The 17,426-nt window shown below is 43.3% G+C and overlaps 1 protein-coding gene across 12 annotated transcripts in view; it reads left to right on the plus strand.

Moving 5' to 3' along the window:
* Window positions 1-4,338: 4,338 nt before the first annotated feature.
* DENND1A (DENN domain containing 1A) overlaps window positions 4,339-17,426 on the plus strand; it is a 538,527-nt gene continuing 525,439 nt past the window's right edge. For 10 of the 12 annotated variants that reach the window (XR_011255499.1, XM_069582473.1, XM_069582475.1 and 7 more), the window contains exon 1: window positions 4,339-4,670. Coding sequence is in view for 9 of the 12 variants with exons in the window: in XM_069582473.1 (XP_069438574.1) it covers window positions 4,654-4,670 (17 nt within the window). In the remaining 3 variants the exon portion in view is untranslated. The remainder of the gene's footprint in view (window positions 4,671-17,426) is intronic. The other 2 variants (XM_069582478.1, XM_069582480.1) reach the window with 1 other exon arrangement.

Genomic DNA, 17,426 nt, shown 5'->3' on the forward strand with positions numbered 1-17,426 from the left:
GCCTGAATTTCTTACTCTGGTTAGGGAAACTGAGGGCCAGAGAAAGTCAGGAGCTTGATCAGGGTCACCCAGCCAAGCATGACTTGGCTGAGATTGCAATGTCTGACCTCTCCTTCTTCCCTGGAAATGTGCCCCTACCCTGGCTTCAGCTATGCACACGATTTCTTTCTTTCATTTCTTATTTAAAGGTTATATTTCCTAGAGATGTTGTTGTATAACTGTATTCTGACCAGTGGAATGTAAATGGAGCAGTAGGAGCAACACCAGGAAAATGCACTTAAAGATTAGGACTTGGGGTGGGGCATGACCTTCTTTTCTGTTGTCCTGGTTGCAGATTAGATGTCTGGATTGTTCAAGCAGTCATCTGGGACCATGTGGTGGAAGCTGAGCCTAGAGGATAGGGAAGCAATAAGGTAGAATTGTGGGTTACCAGCCTCAAAGAGGCCACAGTCTGAGGCACAAAGACAAGTTTACAATCTAATGCAGAATAACCACCACCCCAAGACTAAATCAACTGTCCTGTCCTATCGCTATGCCTTCAAATGAGTATGCTTTATGGGATTTTCATACCAGCTTTGGAATGCTTATCTCCAGACTTCAGGTGAAAGAGAAATAAACTTCTATTTTTTTCAACCACTGCTATTTCAGTCTTCTATCATTTACAGTTGAACTGACTTCTAATTGCCAACATCCGTTGGATCATAGAAAAAGCAAGAGAGTTCTACTTCTGTTTTATTGATTATGCCAAAGCCTTTGATTGTGTGGGGAAAATTCTTCAACAGATTGGACCACCTCACCTGCCTCCTGAGAAAACTATATGCAAGTCAAGAAGCAACAGCTAGAACCTGACATGGAACAATGCACTGGTTCCAAATTGGGAAAAGAGTACATCAAAGTTGTATATTGTCACCCTGCTTATTTAACTTATATGTAGAGTACATCATGCAAAATGTCGTGCTGAATGAAGCACAAGCTGGAATCAAGATTGCGGGGAGAAATATCAATAACCTCAGATATGCAGATGACACCACTCTTATGGCAGAAAGCGAAGAAGAACTAAAGAGTCTCTTGATGAAAGTAAAAGGGGAGAGTAAAAAAGCTGGCTTAAAACTCAACATTCACAAAAGGAAGATCACGGCATCCAATCCCATCACTTCATGGCAAATAGATGAGGAAACAATGGAAACAGTGACAGACTTTCTTTTCTTGGGCTCCAAAATCACTGCAGATGGTGACTGCAGCCATGAGATTAAAAGACGCTTGCTCCTTGGAAGAAAATCTATGACCAATCTAGACAGCATATTAAAAAGCAGAGACATTACTTTGCCAACAAAGGTCCGTCTAGTCAAAGCTATAGTTCTTCCAGTAGTCATGTATGGATGTGAGAGTTTCTTTCAATATAAAGAAAGCTGAGTGCTGAAGAACTGATGCTTTTGCACTGTGGTGTTGGAGAAGACTCTTGAGAGTCCCTTGGACTGCAAGGAGATCAAACCAGTCAGTTGTAAAGGAAATCAATTCTGAATAGTCATTGGAAGGACTGATGCTGAAGCTGAAGCTCCAATACTTTGGCCAGCTGATGTGAAGAACTGACTCATTGGAAAAGACCCTGATTCTGGGAAAGATTGAAGGCAGGAGGAGAAGGGGACGACAGAGGATGAGATGGTTGGATGGCATCACTGATTTGATGGACATGAGTTTGAGCAAGTTCTGGGAGTTGGTGATGGACAGGGAAGCCTGGCGTGCTGCAGTCAATGGGGTCGCAAAGAGTCAAACATGACTGAGCAACTGACCTGAACTTACGTCTAATTGATTCAGAATGCAAACAATTACATCCTGGGCTGGGAACTCAGGTGTCCTGAATCCAAGTACAGGACTATTTATTATGAAGATTAATACTATTAATAATAACTTTTGAGTGCTTATTATATGCTAGTCACTGTTACATACTTTATGAGCATCATTAGCTCATTTAATTCCCATGCCACCTCAGTAAGATAGATGTATTACCATAATTTCCATTTTACAGACAGAGAACCTGAAGCACAGAGACAGGGAATAATGTATCCAAAGTCACAAATTTGGCAAGAGACAGAGCTAAGATTTGAACCTAGGCAGTCTGGCTCCAGAGCCTGCTCTCTTAATACCTCCATCGCACGCTCTCTTATGATGTGAGCTTCTCCTTGAGCTCTCTACCCACTCCACCGAGGAAGAAACTGAAGCAGACAATTGTCTAATCACTTGCTTAAAATCTCCGCTTGTCACAGCAATGCAGCTAGCATTCGAAGCCAGACTTCTAACTCCCAGTTCAGTGCTCTCTCCCCGGACCACCCTGCAGTCTCAGAGGCCACCTGGACAGATATGTAGCCCTTCCCTTCCAGTCTCCCTCCCTCCAACATACACACATCACTATCACCATCACCACCACCACCACCACCCAACAGGCAGACATTTTTGTGGCCAGGATGGCTACAATCTCCTTTGAAAAGCATCCAGCTTTGCCCTCCACCAAATAACTCTGTTTTATTTACAGTCTCCTGCTCAGAGCCTTTGAACTGGTCGCTCATTCCAGGGGAGATCTTGATAACAACTATTCCTTGGAGAAGGTTCATAGGAAACAAGGTGAATAAACACCACAGAGGCCCTCCCTGTCTAGCAGAGCTTTGGTCCTGAGGGTGTTTATAAGTCAGTGTTGGTGTCTGGATGGAAAAGACTTTGAATTCAAAAGGGCAGTTGGGACATTTTCAATTTTTGTGTTAATTCAAAAAAGTTCATCCTATGCCTTCCCTCAACCTTAGGGCACAGGCAAAAGAGAGAGATTATCTTTATCCAGAATGTAACTCCAAATGGAGCTCTTTTTGTTTTCTTTCCTCCCTGCCTGGCTGGGGCTAGTTATTGTAGTGACTGAGGGGTGGGGAGACAATGAATTTACGAGCTAAAATGGCAGAAGAGATGAATGGCATTTCAAAACACAAAAGTGCAAAAAAAGAGAAGAAAAGCCTAATTTCAGCAGTGAACCATGAACCTATAGTGTCTTCTGACTTGTGGCCAAAGGTGCGTAACTGCGTCACATGTTTGGAATTATTCAGTCTAGATGCTAATCTCCACTCCACCAGCTACTAGTTACCTTGAGCACATGCCGCAGTTTCCTCTGCGAAAAGAAGGCATAAACGCTCAAGGTTACTGCCAGGGTTGGTGCTAACCATGTAGGGGAAATATGGTGCCTGGTTCAAACAGGGTACTTATTCACCCATGCATGAAACAGAAGCTAAAGGCAGTGATCATTATAGTTGTCTTTGGTATTCTTCTGGCTTCCCTTGTGGCTCAGCTGGTAAAGAATCCGCCCCCTCCCCGCCCCCCCCTCGCCCCCTCCCCGCCCCCCTCGCCCCCTCCCCGCCCCCCCGCCCCCTCCCCGCCCCCACCTCCCCCCCTCCCCCATTTCCCCCCATTGCGGGAGACCTAGGTTTGATCCCTGGGTTGGGACGATCCCCTGGAGAAGGGAAAGGCTACCCACTCCAGCACTCTTGCCTGGAAAATCCCATGGACAAAGGAGCCTGGTAGGCTGCAGTCCATGGGGTTGCAAAGAGTCAGACACGACTGAGCAACTTTCACTTAGGATTCTTCCAGGCCTAGAGGGGATGATATTGGGGTGTTCATGGCAGTGAGCCCTAAGGGGGTGCAGGTTGGTGATTTTGGCTCTCAAGTATCTTCATTTGCCTTGACTGAATCTCTATCAGATATTGTTATGGTTTCTGTATTGGAGATTTCTGTATTGGAGCCCCCCTCCCCCCGCAAAAGGGCTAATAAAGGGAGACAGAGGTCCTCAAGAGTAGGGCAGAGTAGAGCCACTAAATGGGTCCGATGAAACCGCCAGCTGGCTTTCCTGTGGAGATGTGAGGTCTCCTTAAAGGTTTAAGGGGAGAGGAAGGGCCTCCACCAAGAACCATGTTGGGGAAGTGGCTGGTGTGACAGAAGGTCTATGGCTCCCTTAAGGAACTTATTGGAAGGTGTGGGGTTTTCAAAGGAAAAACCTCTTTTCTTGGCGGCCTGAGTGGGAGACAGTTTATCTCTAAGCCAGAGCCACTGGATGGGAGGACTCCGCAAGGCAGGAATGGTAGCTTGAGGGTCTCTATCTATGGGATAAACATCATTTTTTGGGGGGTTGCAGGTGTTGGTTCTACAGGAGAACAGTGGGAGGGAAGGTCTTTACGGGGCATCACCCGGAAGGCAACATGCACTGAGCTCCTGGAGTCCAACCTGCTGATGCGCGGTTCCCCTCCAACCCCTCCGCCCTCACTCGCCCCGCCTCCCATGAGCCGACTACAGTTCCCGGCAGCCCCCGCGGACGGCGGCGGCGGCGGCGGCGGCGCGGGCGGGAGGGGGCGGCGGTGTGAGAAGCGGAGGGGGAGGCGCGCGCCGGGCACGCGCGCCGGCGACCATGGCGTTCGCCCGGCTGAAGCGAGTGCATTAACCCCGGGAGGCGGCGGCGGCGGCGGCTGCGGCGGGGGAGAGAGACTCGAGCGGGCGGGCTCAGCCTGAGGGAAGGGAGGAAGGGGCGGGGAGAGCGCCGGAGGGAGGCCGGTCGGCCGCAGGCGGGCGGGCAGCGCAGCGCAGCGCCGAGCGGGGCCCGCGGGCCCATGAGGAGGCCGGGGGACCATGGGCTCCAGGATCAAGTGAGTGTGGTCGGCCTGGGCGGAGCCGGGCCGGGCGAGGGGCGGCGAGGCCGGGCAAGGGCTGCAGGCCTCGGGCCGCGCGGGGGGACTTGTTGCCGGGACCCGAGGGGCGCCCCGCGTGCTGGCGTCATGCGGGGAGGGGGACTGTTGCCATGACTATCCAGAGAGGCGCGGGGGCGGGGTGCGCGCGGGGTGTAAGGGCGCCAGTGGTCAGGTGTCCCCTCCTCACCTGAGGGCGGGAACAGCTGATTATAAGGTGGCCTCCTCCCCGGGGTTACAGAGAGCCTCTGAAAATGGTCACACAACTGTTGGGGGGAGGGCGAGAAATCTCCAGAAGCAACTCCTCAAATGGGTATTTGGAGCGCCCCTGAGAGTTGGGCAGTCCTGAGGTGGCAGCTTGGCTAAGGCCTGTGGTGGCGGCGGGGGGGTGGGGGGGGGCATAAAAGTCGTGAGAGGTTTTCAGAGGGAGGGGCCACTCAAGGACTTAAGGTCTGGATGACCTGGGGAGGAAGAAGGCCCTTTTCTCTCTTCTCCTGTCTCCCCTTCCTATCTATGCAAGTCTCCTCACAGCAAGGCCGGAGGCTATGAGGGAAGATATCCCTGTGCTGTAACCGAGCACCTGATCTTGATAATTATTGGAAAGGTTTTGTAATCCAATCTGGCAAATTCCCTCACTCATTCATTCATCTGGTGTCCCTGGTGAGGGGTTAGTTTTCTGGGGAAAATGTTGATACATCTAACTTCAGAACCCATTGAAACATTGTTGCCTTCTTTCTAGACGTAGAAGTTGACTTTGGAAAGTGCAACTTTATGCGGTCTCTCTTGGGTGTGTTGCTTCTGACTGTATCTCCGCTCCCAGCCAGGTCTTCTCGGCCTCTCCCTTCCTTAGTTCCAGAACACGAGATGCCTTATCTCTAATCACTAACAAATGTTCACTTTTTCTCTATGAGTAATAGAATTGTTTAAGGGCACTTAAAAACAAAGTTAACAGTGCAGGCTTTTCCTTAAAACAGCTTTCATAGGATACTTTAAACCTGCTTAGAAGAAAGTCTGAAGAATGTGTTTACTTCAGCATTTTGAGAATTATGCTAGGGAAGTTTGAAAGGGGAAGGGCCTTATGGGCGAAATCTAGTGATTATTCAAGTATTGCATGTCTTGTTCAGTTGGTGTCTATGCAGTGTGACCTTTGGCCAGCCTTGTAGTCCCCTGACTCGCTTAGGTTTCCATTCACCAGATGCATCTAACAGGCTGCAGCAGCCCTGAGACTAGAAAAGTTTGCTTATTGTGATAATGAAAATGGAAGAGTTGGATGAGTACACTATTAATTCTTGATTTTTGTGGAAATGAGGGGGGTGGGGTGGGGGAGGAAAGAAGCATGCTCCAAATAAGCTTAAGAAGCTTGGGAGGTAAAAAGAAGTAGTGAAGCATTGGGATTAAAGAGGCACTCCAAGTTTAGCTCCTGCTTCCAAGCAAGAGTTGTAAACTTGGATTTCAGTAGCACTTAGAAACACTTTACAGAAGCCACCTTACAGTTGCAAGGTATCCTTGTGAGGATGCTTGCCCTTCTTGTTACAGAGTAGTTCAGAAACTTGCCAGATATGAGGCATGTCAGTGTCAGACTCAGCATGAAAATCCAAGTGGAAGTTCAGATGACTGGGCATCAGATCTCTGTCTTGCTCTTAAACGTTGCAGATTGACAAAAACATTTCTCCACAGTGTTTTGTGGAACCCATCTCTGTTTATCTGAGTGCTTGGGCAAGAGAATTTGTGCGTGAAATTCTATTAGGTGTGAAATTAGTATAAAGAATAGCCTTTTTGATCTTGAAACTAGATTGCTTGGTGGTAAAAACTTAAGACATGGGAAATACGTTAGCTTTACCTGTGAGGTAGGCTGAAGGAGAATATGAAGAGAGAAGTTATGAAAAGTAGTTGTGATTTATGGTGACTGTCAATTAGGAAGCTTCTGCCTACAGGTAGGAACGAGACGGACAAGTGGTGAGGAAATGGTTTTCTTAGGTGCCTCTCTAATTTTTGGAGGAAACAGGGCTTTGATTACTATTGACCATCAGTTCCATCCAGACAGGAAATAACAGACTGAGCTCAAGATATTTACCTGACTGAGGGGAAGTCTTAGTGTGCAGGCTGCGTTGTGTAGGACAATCTTAGGGGTGGAGGAAGAGAGCTTGGGGCCCGTCCAAGCAGGCTGCCTGTACTTTTTTCTCATCTCTGATAACTGTGTGGCTGGTCCAGTCAGGCTAAAAATACGGAATCAGATTTGGATTTAGATTCCACTTTTGTTTGCTGACTATGAAACTTTGTGCAGATAACATGTTTCTCTCTCAGTTATCCTGAGGGTAAAATGAGGAAGGCTGTATATTGCAGGGTCATAATGAGCAATAAATACAGTATCAACATGACTGCTGGACCTATATTAAAAACTGGGTAATTGTTAGTTTCTTTTATACTTTTTCTATCAAAGGACTAAGAAAACTGCTTTATTTTATTCCAGAAATGTCAGAGAACTGTGTGTTTCAGGTGATGGAGAAGAAGGTTTTGAAGATCTAGGAATTAGACTGTGAACATGCAGAACAGGACTCAGCAGTCGCTCATTAAAATAAGAAAGTTGATTGAAAACAATACTGTGTGTAATTATGAAGCTGGTGTCTGTTATATGATTAGTAAAGCAGGTGAGTTGCTCGGCACAGGTGTTGAGGTTTAGTGCTTGATCAAACTTTCCTTTTAAGTTAAGGTGGTTGAGGGTAATCTCTGTGTCAGGTATGGTAGTAATGCTCTGTGTGAACCATTTCATCAAATCCTCACAACTACCCGATGATGTAGGTACTATTAGCCATTTTTTAAATGAGAGAATTGGGGATTGTAGCCCTTAGATTAGGAGAAGGCAATGGCACCCCAGTACTCTTTCCAGTACTCTTGCCTGGAAAATCCCGTGGAAGGAGCAGCCTGGTGGGCTGCAGTCCATGTGGTCGCTAAGAGTCCGGCATGACTGAGCGACTTCACTTTCACTTTTCACTTTCATGCATTGGAGAAGGAAATGGCAACCCACTCCAGTGTTCTTGCCTGGAGAATCTCAGGGACGGGGGAGCCTGGTGGGCTCCCATCTATGGGGTCACACAGAGTTGGACACGACTGAAGTGACTTAGCAGCAGCAGGCCTTAGATTTGGAGAGGGCAATGGCACCCCACTCCAGTACTCTTGCCTGGAGAATCCCATGGACGGAGGAGCCTGGTAGGCTGCAGTCCATGGGGTCACTGAGAGTTGGACACGACTCAGTGACTTCACTTTCACTTTTCACTTTCATACATTGGAGAAGGAAATGGCAACCCACTCCAGTGTTCTTGCCTGGAGAATCCCAGGGACAGGGGAGCCTGGTGGGCTGCAGTCTATGGGGTCGCACAAAGTCGGACATGACTGAAGCGACTTAGCAGTAGCAGCAGACCTTATATTAGATGCCAGCCGTAATGCCACTTCTCTGCACCTGCCTCTCCTCAGCCTAGGCCAGGTGTCCTTCATCTGTGCACCCTTTTCCCCACCTAGGCCAGCTGTCCTTCATCTGTTCCTATGAAACCCCCCTCCATATTTATCACTGTCATAGCACTAAATTTAGTTCTTTGTGTGTCTCCTATACTAAGCCCAACATAAACTTCGTTGAGAGCAGGGACTTTCTTGCTTGTCTTTGGGTTCCTTGTGTCAGACCCAGTACCTAATACATCACTTCGTTTAGGAAGAGTTTATGGAATGCATTTATGAAATGTGTTGGGATCTGAATTATGATCCTAGCTAAAGGCTCCGAGATGAATGTACAGAGTTAAAAAGTATCAGTTTGCAATTTGAACTGTTGAGGAGGAAGGCTGTTTATAAGTTTTTAAATTGAATTGCCCTGGTCTAGGCAGCAATTTCTTATTTTTTCTGAAGAATGTTTATCGTTCATCCTCATTTTAGTAAAGGAAGCTTGATTTGCCTCAGATATCTACTTGGGTGAAAGGAAAGGTTACCGGTGTACAGGTAGCATTCTGAGAGGCTCCTAACCTTAAGCTTGAGCAGATATTTATTTATCTAGAGAGATAAAAGGAGCAACGGTAACTGGCGACCTTTGACAGGTATCTTTAAATCTTATTTAGTGTTTGAATGATCCCAGTGGACTGGAATGTGGTTAATACAAAGCAATTTAACTGATAATGTAGACACACAGCAGGAAACTGTGGCAGTTTTAATATTGTTTGTGGTGACATCCTAGAAATTGTTTCCAGGCACCAAGGTCAGGAAGTGGATTGTAAGTAATCGAAGGAAGTACTCTGAGTTTGAAGAGGCGTGACATTTATGGGCTTGGAGAAAAGCATACTCAAAGATTTGAAGGCATAGGGACAGAACAGGACAGCCGATTCGGCTTTGTGGTGGTGTTTATTCTACGTTAGCCTGTATACCTGTCTTCTGTCCCTGTCAGACCATGACCTTTTTGAGCTTGGTAACCAAGAAATTTATCTATTCATTCACTTATCTCACTAAGAATAGTGTCACGCACTTATTATATTCATCGTTATTATCATAATTGGTGAAAGTAACTATGTCATGTGCCTGGTAGCAAACTCCGAGAGTTGGTGATGAACAGGGAAGCCTGGTGTGCTGCAGTTCCTGGGGTCGCAAAGAATCAGAAATAAGCAGTTCAGAGCAACTGAACTGAGTGAGAGAGAGGGGTTTCTCCAGTGCCTCAGAGGTAAATAATCTGTCTACGTGCAGGAGATGCAGGAGCCATGGGTTCAATTCCCAGTCAGGAAGATACCCTGGAGGAGGAAATGGTGACTCACTCCAGTATTCTTGCCTGGAGAATCCCATGGACAGAGGAGCCTGGCTTGCTACATTCCATAGTGTTGCAAAGAGTTGGACACGACTGAAGTAACTGAAGCACAGTGAGGGAGAGCTTACTGTGGAGATGACATTTCAGTTGAGACTTAAAGGATAAGTCATTAGTCATGTAAAGAGACTCTCAAGACTTCATTCCGGGCAGAGTAGAGCATATACCCACCTTGAGGCAAGAAAACCTTAGGCACTATCAGGAGCTGATAGTGGGTTTACGTAGTGACTGGTGGCAGGGAAGCTGGGGTGAGACTGGGGCCCTGAGCAGGGCCTACCTGCAGGTTGCAGTAATCTGCAAGCAACTTTATTAAGATATAGTTCACATACTATAAAGCTTACTCTTATAGTATATAATTAAATGGTTTTCAGTATACTTACAAATACCACTATCCAATTCCAGAACATTTTCATCACTCCAGAAAGAAACTCCATATACATTAGCGGTCACTTCCCATTCCCCCCAAACCCTCTTCAGTTCAGTTCAGTCGCTCAGTCGTGTCCGACTCTTTGCGACCCCATGAATCGCATACGCCAGGCCTCCCTGTCCATCACCAACTCCTGGAGTTCACTCAAACTCATGTCCATCGATTCTGTGATGCCATCCAGCCATCTCATCCTCTGTCATCCCCTTTTCCTCCTTCCCCCAATCCCTCCCAGCATCAAAGTCTTTTCCAATGAGTCAACTCTTCACATGAGGTGGCCAAAGTACTGGAGTTTCAGCTTCAGCATCATTCCTTCCAAAGAAATCCCAGGGTTGATCTTCAGAATGGACTGGTTGGATCTCCTTGCAGTCCAAGGGACTCTCAAGAGTCTTCTCCAACACCACAGTTCAAAAGCATCAATTTTTCGGCGCTCAGCTTTCTTCACAGTCCAACTCTCACATCCATACATGACTACTGGGAAAACCATAGCCTTGACTAGCCCTAGACAATTACTTATCTACTTATAGTTGCTATGGATTTGTCAGTTTTATGCATTACCATATAAATGGAATCATATATAATTCTTTGTCTTTCATTAAACATAATGGTTCCCATGTTTATCCATATTATAACATGAATATTTCATTACTTTTTGTTGTTGAATAATATTTCATTGTATGGATAAAGCACATTTTATTCACCCATTCATCAGTTGTTAGGTATTTGGGTTGTTTCCACTTTTTCACCATTATGAATAATGTTGCTGGGAACATTTTGTGTGGACATATGTTTTCGTTTCTCTTGGGTATATACCTGGGAGTGGAATTGCTAGATCATATGGTAACTCTTTTTATGGAACTGTTAAACTGTTTTCCAAAGCAGTTGCACCACTTTGTGTAAAGTAATGTCTCATTGTGGTTATGATTTGGCCCTCAAGAATTGTATAGAAAACGAAAGATCAGAGTAGATCAAAATAGGTTTCTCACAAGAGGGTGAAACTGGAACCAAAAGAAAAGTGAGATTTGGAGAAAAAGGATTTCTGGAGGAAGAACAGGGGAAGTTATATGACTGGAAAGTGGGGATAAGCCCATCATTGTTTTCTGATACAGAGAAGCAGCCTTGGCTTTTTAAGATTGCTCTGCTCTGGGTTTTATTTGGACAGCCTGTTAAAGGATTCCATTACCCAAATGCACCACAGACTGACTTCTTTGTGTAGCACAGCTGACATATCTTCCTTCTGTGGGATAAGAGTAGGAGTTGAAATGTGACTTCCTCTCCAGGGCCCTCTAATACCTCTTCTCTTTCCTCTGCCCACCACGGTGCTCCACTGTCAGTCTCCATAGGATAGAGTACAAAGACTTGGGGTGGTGGAACAAAAGTCTTGCTAGAGGGACTTCCCTGGTGGTCCAGTGGTTAAGACTTTGCCTTCCAGTGCAGGGGATGCAGGTTCGATTCCTGGTTGGGGAGCTTTTCCACATGTCTTGTAGCCCAAAACCCCAAACATGAAATAGAAGCAGGATTGTAACAGGTGCAATAAGGACTTTAAAAAAAATGTTCCACATTAAAAAAAAACACAAAACTTTAAAAAGTCTTGCTAGAGACCGAGTTTTCCATTATTAGCACCCAGAGGTAGTCCCTTGAATTTTCATGACTTTTCTGGAAAATGTTTTGCTGCAACTCTATCATTTTAGTCTGAGCCATTGCCATCAACTTGGAGGGGTTTGCACAGCAGACAGGAAGGTTAAAACAGGCCAAGTATTGCTGTAGGAAAAAAAAAGCTTTTTTTCTAGACTGTTAAATTTGTGTGTAAGGTCCCAACTGAAATTCCTTTTGTGGCCAAAAACCCCACAAAAGGGTTTTAAACTTTTTTTTTTAAACTTTTAATTTTGTTTTGGGGTACAGCCAACTAACATTGTTGTGATAGTTTCAGGGGAACAGTGAAGGGACTCACCCATACATACACATGTATCCATTCTCCCCCAAACTCCCCTCCCATCCAGGCTGCCGTGTAACTTTGAGCAGAGTTCCCTGTGCTATACAGTAGGTCCTTGTTGGTTATTCATTTTAAATATAGCAGAGTGTACATGTACATCCCAAACTCCCTAACTGTCCCTTTCCTCTGTTCCTCTCACCGGCAACCATAAGTTTGTTCTCTAAGTCTGTGAGTGTCTTTCTGTTTTGTAAGTTCATCTGTATCATTTCTTGTTCAGTTCAGTTGCTCAGTCATGAAGGCATGTCATACAATACTTCTCCAGCTGGAATTCTTATTGTGAGTTGCAAAGTTTAGTCTTTTACCTGGCTCTAGCGGAAACTAATCTCTGGATTTGAAACATCCTTTTCGGTTAAAAGGATTTTGTTGAGAAATGGAAAGATAAACAATGAAGAAAAATAAACCAAAGGAAACAAAACAAAGTTGGTTCTACTTTAATTGGAATCCATATCCATTCTTTCCAAGTATTTTGGACTTGAAAAGGAACCAAATGAAGTAAGAAAACATACATGTTCCTGTAGAAAAGATAGGTTATATCCCCAAAGTTCACTTGTAATTTGGTTATGGTATTTAGAATGTATTTTTCTCCTAGAGATACTGTTGTATACATTAAGCATAAGGACATTCCAGATGAATTCTGTTTTTAAAAGACATAGGGAGATTATAGGTGTAGCTGAAATGCGGAATATGTGCATAAAGATTATAGGCGATAAATTTGAAAAAGCAGGTTTGTGCCACTGCAACCTGATGCTATTGAAGGGTTGAGTTGGGAATGTAATATGATCAGATTTGGGTTTTTAGGATGATTAATTTGGCAGCAGTAGTTTAGAACAGTGATATCTCAGCGTTGTGAAGCATGATCCACTGTGGTGTGAAGAGAATATGTTAGAATCTCTATTTGTTTCTATATCAGCTTTCAAAGGGCTTCTCTAGTAGCTCAGTTGGTAAAGAATACACCTGCAACGCAGGAGAGCCGGGTTCAGTTCCTTGGTCCAGAAGATCTGCTGGAGAAGGGATAGGCTACGCACTCCTGTATTCTTGGGCTTCCCTTGTGGCTTAGCTGGTAAAGAATATACTTGCAATGTGGGAGACCTGGGTTTGATCCCTGGGTTGGGAAGATCCCCTGGAGAAGGGAAAGGTTACCCATTCCAGTATTTTGGCCTGGAGAATTCCACTGTACAGTCCATGGGGTCGCAAAGAGTCGGACACGACTGAGTGACTTTCACTTTCACTTTCTTTGACTTTCATAATTTTCAAAATTTCTTTTTTTGTGTTTTCTAATAATGTACTATAGATTTGTATAGTAAGACATTCTTATAATTTATAAATAAAAATACATAGATGTTTGCTCAAGTTTTTTTACCCATAGGGAGGAATGCATGGAAAAAAATTGGAGACCACTGTTTTATAGAACTGTGTTTAGTTTATATGGCAGAAGATCAAGGCCTGAAGTGAGGTTTTGGTTTTCGAAAGAAAAAGGACAATTTTGACAGAGATTTTAGGTAGAATTGACAAGGCTTGATGACAAATTACATGCAAGAAGCGAGAGAAGAATCAAAGATGACTTGCTGAGGTTAGCAAAGTTATAAATGAGTGTTTGAAAGGTGAGGATTGGTTATATAATATGTTTGCTTTTCTGAGGAAAAGTGAAAAGTTATAATTGGGAGAAGGCATTTTAGTCTGTGGTGAGAAAGAGAAATCTTTAAGGGCGCCAGAGTGAATCCGAGTGCTCGGTTTAGATGAGTGAGACTTCAAGTGGGCTTGCCTGAGTTTCTGAGGGGAAATCTGTCCCCCTTAGGTTTTAGGAAGAGAGAAAAAATAAACTTTTGAATTTACTTTAGCCACAGGAAAGGTTTCAGGGATGTTGCATTGATCTTGCCTAGGCTATATGAATAAATAGGAGGAAGGAAATCAATCTTGGTAAAGATACTGTTTCACTCCAAGCAAATAGTTACTATACTCCAGGGTGTGATAGGAGTGAGGGTGGTGTGGGCTTCGGAGACCCTCAGGTTTGAGTTCCCACAAGCACTCACAATCCCCGTCTGAGTTCTAAGTTTCTGAGCCTCAGTTTTTTTAATTTATGAAAGGAAGCTAATAAATCTGCCGTTAGAGTTGTTCTGAGGATTAGCTGCCCACTCCAGTATTCTTGCCTGGAGAATTCCATGGACAGAGCCTGGTAGGCTACAGTCTCCCTGGGGTTACAATGAGTCAAACACGACTGGACAGCTAACACTTTTCAGCAGAAAAATAGCTGTTTAGTTAGCTGTTCAGTAAGTGTTGTTGTGTAATCGCTAATTCGTATCTGTTTCTTGTGACCCCATGGGTTGTAGCCCGCTAGACAGCACTGTCCATGGGATTTCCCAGGTAAGAAAACTGCAGTGGGTTGCCATTTCCTTCTCCAGGGCATCTTCTCGACTGAGGGATTGAATCCGAGTCTCCTGCATTGGCAGGCAGATTCTTTATCACTGAGCCACCTGATGGCATCTCTCATTAGTATTGTTTGGAGTGAATGGGACATACTTGTCTGAGCAATCTGAAGTTAAAAAAAAAATTCTCGAAAGCAGGTGTTCCTCTTTATAGCTTTTTTTAAAAAGACTAAGTATTTGTTTTTGCTTTATGAGTGTGTTAGGATAATGTGTTGTATATTTTACTGAATTTATTTGAAGGTTTGTGATCCTGGTATATGCAAAGTGCCAGTCCTCTTACTCGTTGGGAGAAAAACTTTTAAGTCTACTCAGAGACAAGATGAGCATGCAAATAATTAAAATTATAATAACATTTAAGAATATTTTGTGCCTCCTCTCTCACCCGTAATTGAAAATTTTATTCAGTTTCAGAAAAGATTTACTCCATTTATGTTCATCTGTATGGATGGTATCACTGTTCAGTTCTACTCTTTTAAAATGCAGCTTCATTCCTTTTTTCTGAATACTTAAAATTATTTATCTTTTTTTATTTTGGAAAAATTTAAACATTATGAAAGCAGAGAGAATAGTGTAATGAGTCCCCAAATACCCATCACTCAGTTTCAGCACTTATTAATTTATGGCTTTCTTAGTTCCATTTATAGATAACTGACCATAACTCTTCTCTGCCTTCTAGTCCTTGATTATTTTGAAGCAGATTATGTCTGGTTATCTCCTTTTTCATCCATTAATTTGTTAGAGGCTATAAAATAATTTTACTTCCATCATTTCTTTTTGATATTGACTAGAATCCTTCTGTAAAGAAAAACTTCTGCCTATCAACTATTTGGTCACCCTGAGGTGCAGTTCATATGGGAAAGGCATGATATTTGATTCATTTTATTCATTTTTCAAACTTTTCTAGCATTTTCCCAGGGTGACTGATTTTTTTCTGAGTATCACTTTAAACACATATTAATAGATTTAAACCTGTTTGCTATATTTCGCTTTACTGTAGTTATCCTCATGGATGTTAATTTGCCCTGTTTTTGTCTAGTGGAAGCTTCTTCAGGTTAATGTCTAGAGTCCTTTCGACAGAATCCCTTGCCTTTCGGTGTGATGACCTAGATGTTCCAGGTTCATCTTATATGTTTCCTGCTCCAGACCTATTTTCTGCTATTTCTCTAAGGAGTCTTGCTTCTTTTTGGTGGCAGGTGGTGGTAGAGATAGAGATTTCAGTCTAGGTTTTAGAACGTTTTTTTTTTTCCTACTAGGTCAGTCATTATTTCTAGGCTCCTCCAGGGATCGAAACTAGGAAGGGGTGTGTGTGTGTGTGTGTGTGTGTGTGTGTGTGTGTGTGTGTGTGTGTGTGTGTGTGTGTGTGTGTGTGTGTGTGTGTGTGTGTGTGTGTGTGTGTGTGTGTGTGCGCGCGTGTGTGTGCGCGTGTGTGTGCGCGTGTGTGTGTGCGTGTGTGTGCGTGTGTGCGCGTGTGCGCGTGTGCGCGTGTGTGCGTGTATTTTTAAGGTAAACTATATCACATGTTCATATTGATATTTACAATTCAAGACTATCACATTTTAATTTAACCTCATTATTCTTCCATCTGAATCTCTTATCACTCATGTCAAAAGTTCTGATTTCCAGTGATGCCAACAGAAGTATTCTTTTTGCTTTATCCCACCATATCCATAAAACTCAACAGCAATACCAGCATTACCAACAGTATGTACTGAAGACATGTGTGTTTTTTTCAATTTGGCGATCCTTTTTGTCCTTAGAGTATATGTGGACTAGGATTGTAGAGTCAGTTTACTGTTGTGAAACCACTAGAAATGATTTCTTTCTCAGTGGTTGTATCACCAACTCAATTCATAGTTTTTTTTTTTTCTTTCAATCTTTTGTGATTGCTTTTTAAAAATAATTTTGTTTTATAATTAGATAAAATACTTCCATGGTTTCAGAGCCAAATCTGCAAAAAAGGTATATTCAGGAAAATCTAATGTCTATCCTTCACACATCACCCTGTTTCTTCCCTCTGTAGGTTGCTAGTTTAAAAAATTTTTTTTAAAATTTTGTTAGAAAAACGGTAAATACATCAACATATTCCCTCCCCTCAACAACTCTCAGACAAATTATAGTATTCTATGTACACTTTTTTCTGCTTTACTTTTCTCAATTTACTCCCTGTAAAGAATTAACTTTTAATAGTATATAGAGGTCATTCTCATTTCTCTGTAGGGACAGCACAGTACTCCAGGGGATAGGTGGTCATGGGTTTTTCAACCAGTCTCATGCTGATGCCCCTTAGGTTGCTCCCAGTGCTATTATAAATGATGCTATATGAAGAGTCTTGTGTATGTCCCTTTTTGTATTTCTACCATTATATCATTGGGATAGAGTTTTAGAAGTGGTATTGCTGGGTCAAGGAGTAAGTTTATATGGAATGTTACTTTAGTGAAATTATTAAAAGGACTTCTCTGGTGGTCCAGTAGCTGAGACTCTTTGCTACCAGTGCAGGGGGCCTGGGTTTGATCCTTGGTCAAGAAACCAGATCCCACATGCCACAAACTAAGAGTTCACATGCTGCAACTAAAAAGATCCCACATTCTGCACCTAAGACCAAATAAATAAATATTAAAAAAAATTATGAAGTAGTATAATAAAACTTTGGTAAAAAGTGTCAAATTCTCCTCCACACAGATTGAGCCATTTCATATTCCCACATATGATAGTGCTTTGTTGCCTTACAGCTTCACCAACAGAATGTGTTTGTCAAAATTTAAAAATTATTTTAGTCAGAGCTCTTAATGCGTGTGATAACAAATCAAATCGTTTGTAAGAGCTCATGATGAAGAGTAATAATTCTCTACCCTACACTGCACTTCTTCAGAAACAGCCTCTATTAACTGATTTTTAGTTCTTCTGTTGGTTAATCCATAACCCTTAGATAAATCTCTATCTCTTAATGAAATTATCTTTAGACAGTATTTGTTGACACTCTGAAATGGAAGATGATGAGTACCTTTATAATATGTCTCTCTTCCTCTTCTGCTGTTTTATATGTATC

The sequence above is a fragment of the Ovis canadensis genome, chromosome 3, assembly GCF_042477335.2.
Source record: "Ovis canadensis isolate MfBH-ARS-UI-01 breed Bighorn chromosome 3, ARS-UI_OviCan_v2, whole genome shotgun sequence".
Lineage (NCBI taxonomy): Eukaryota > Metazoa > Chordata > Mammalia > Artiodactyla > Bovidae > Ovis > Ovis canadensis.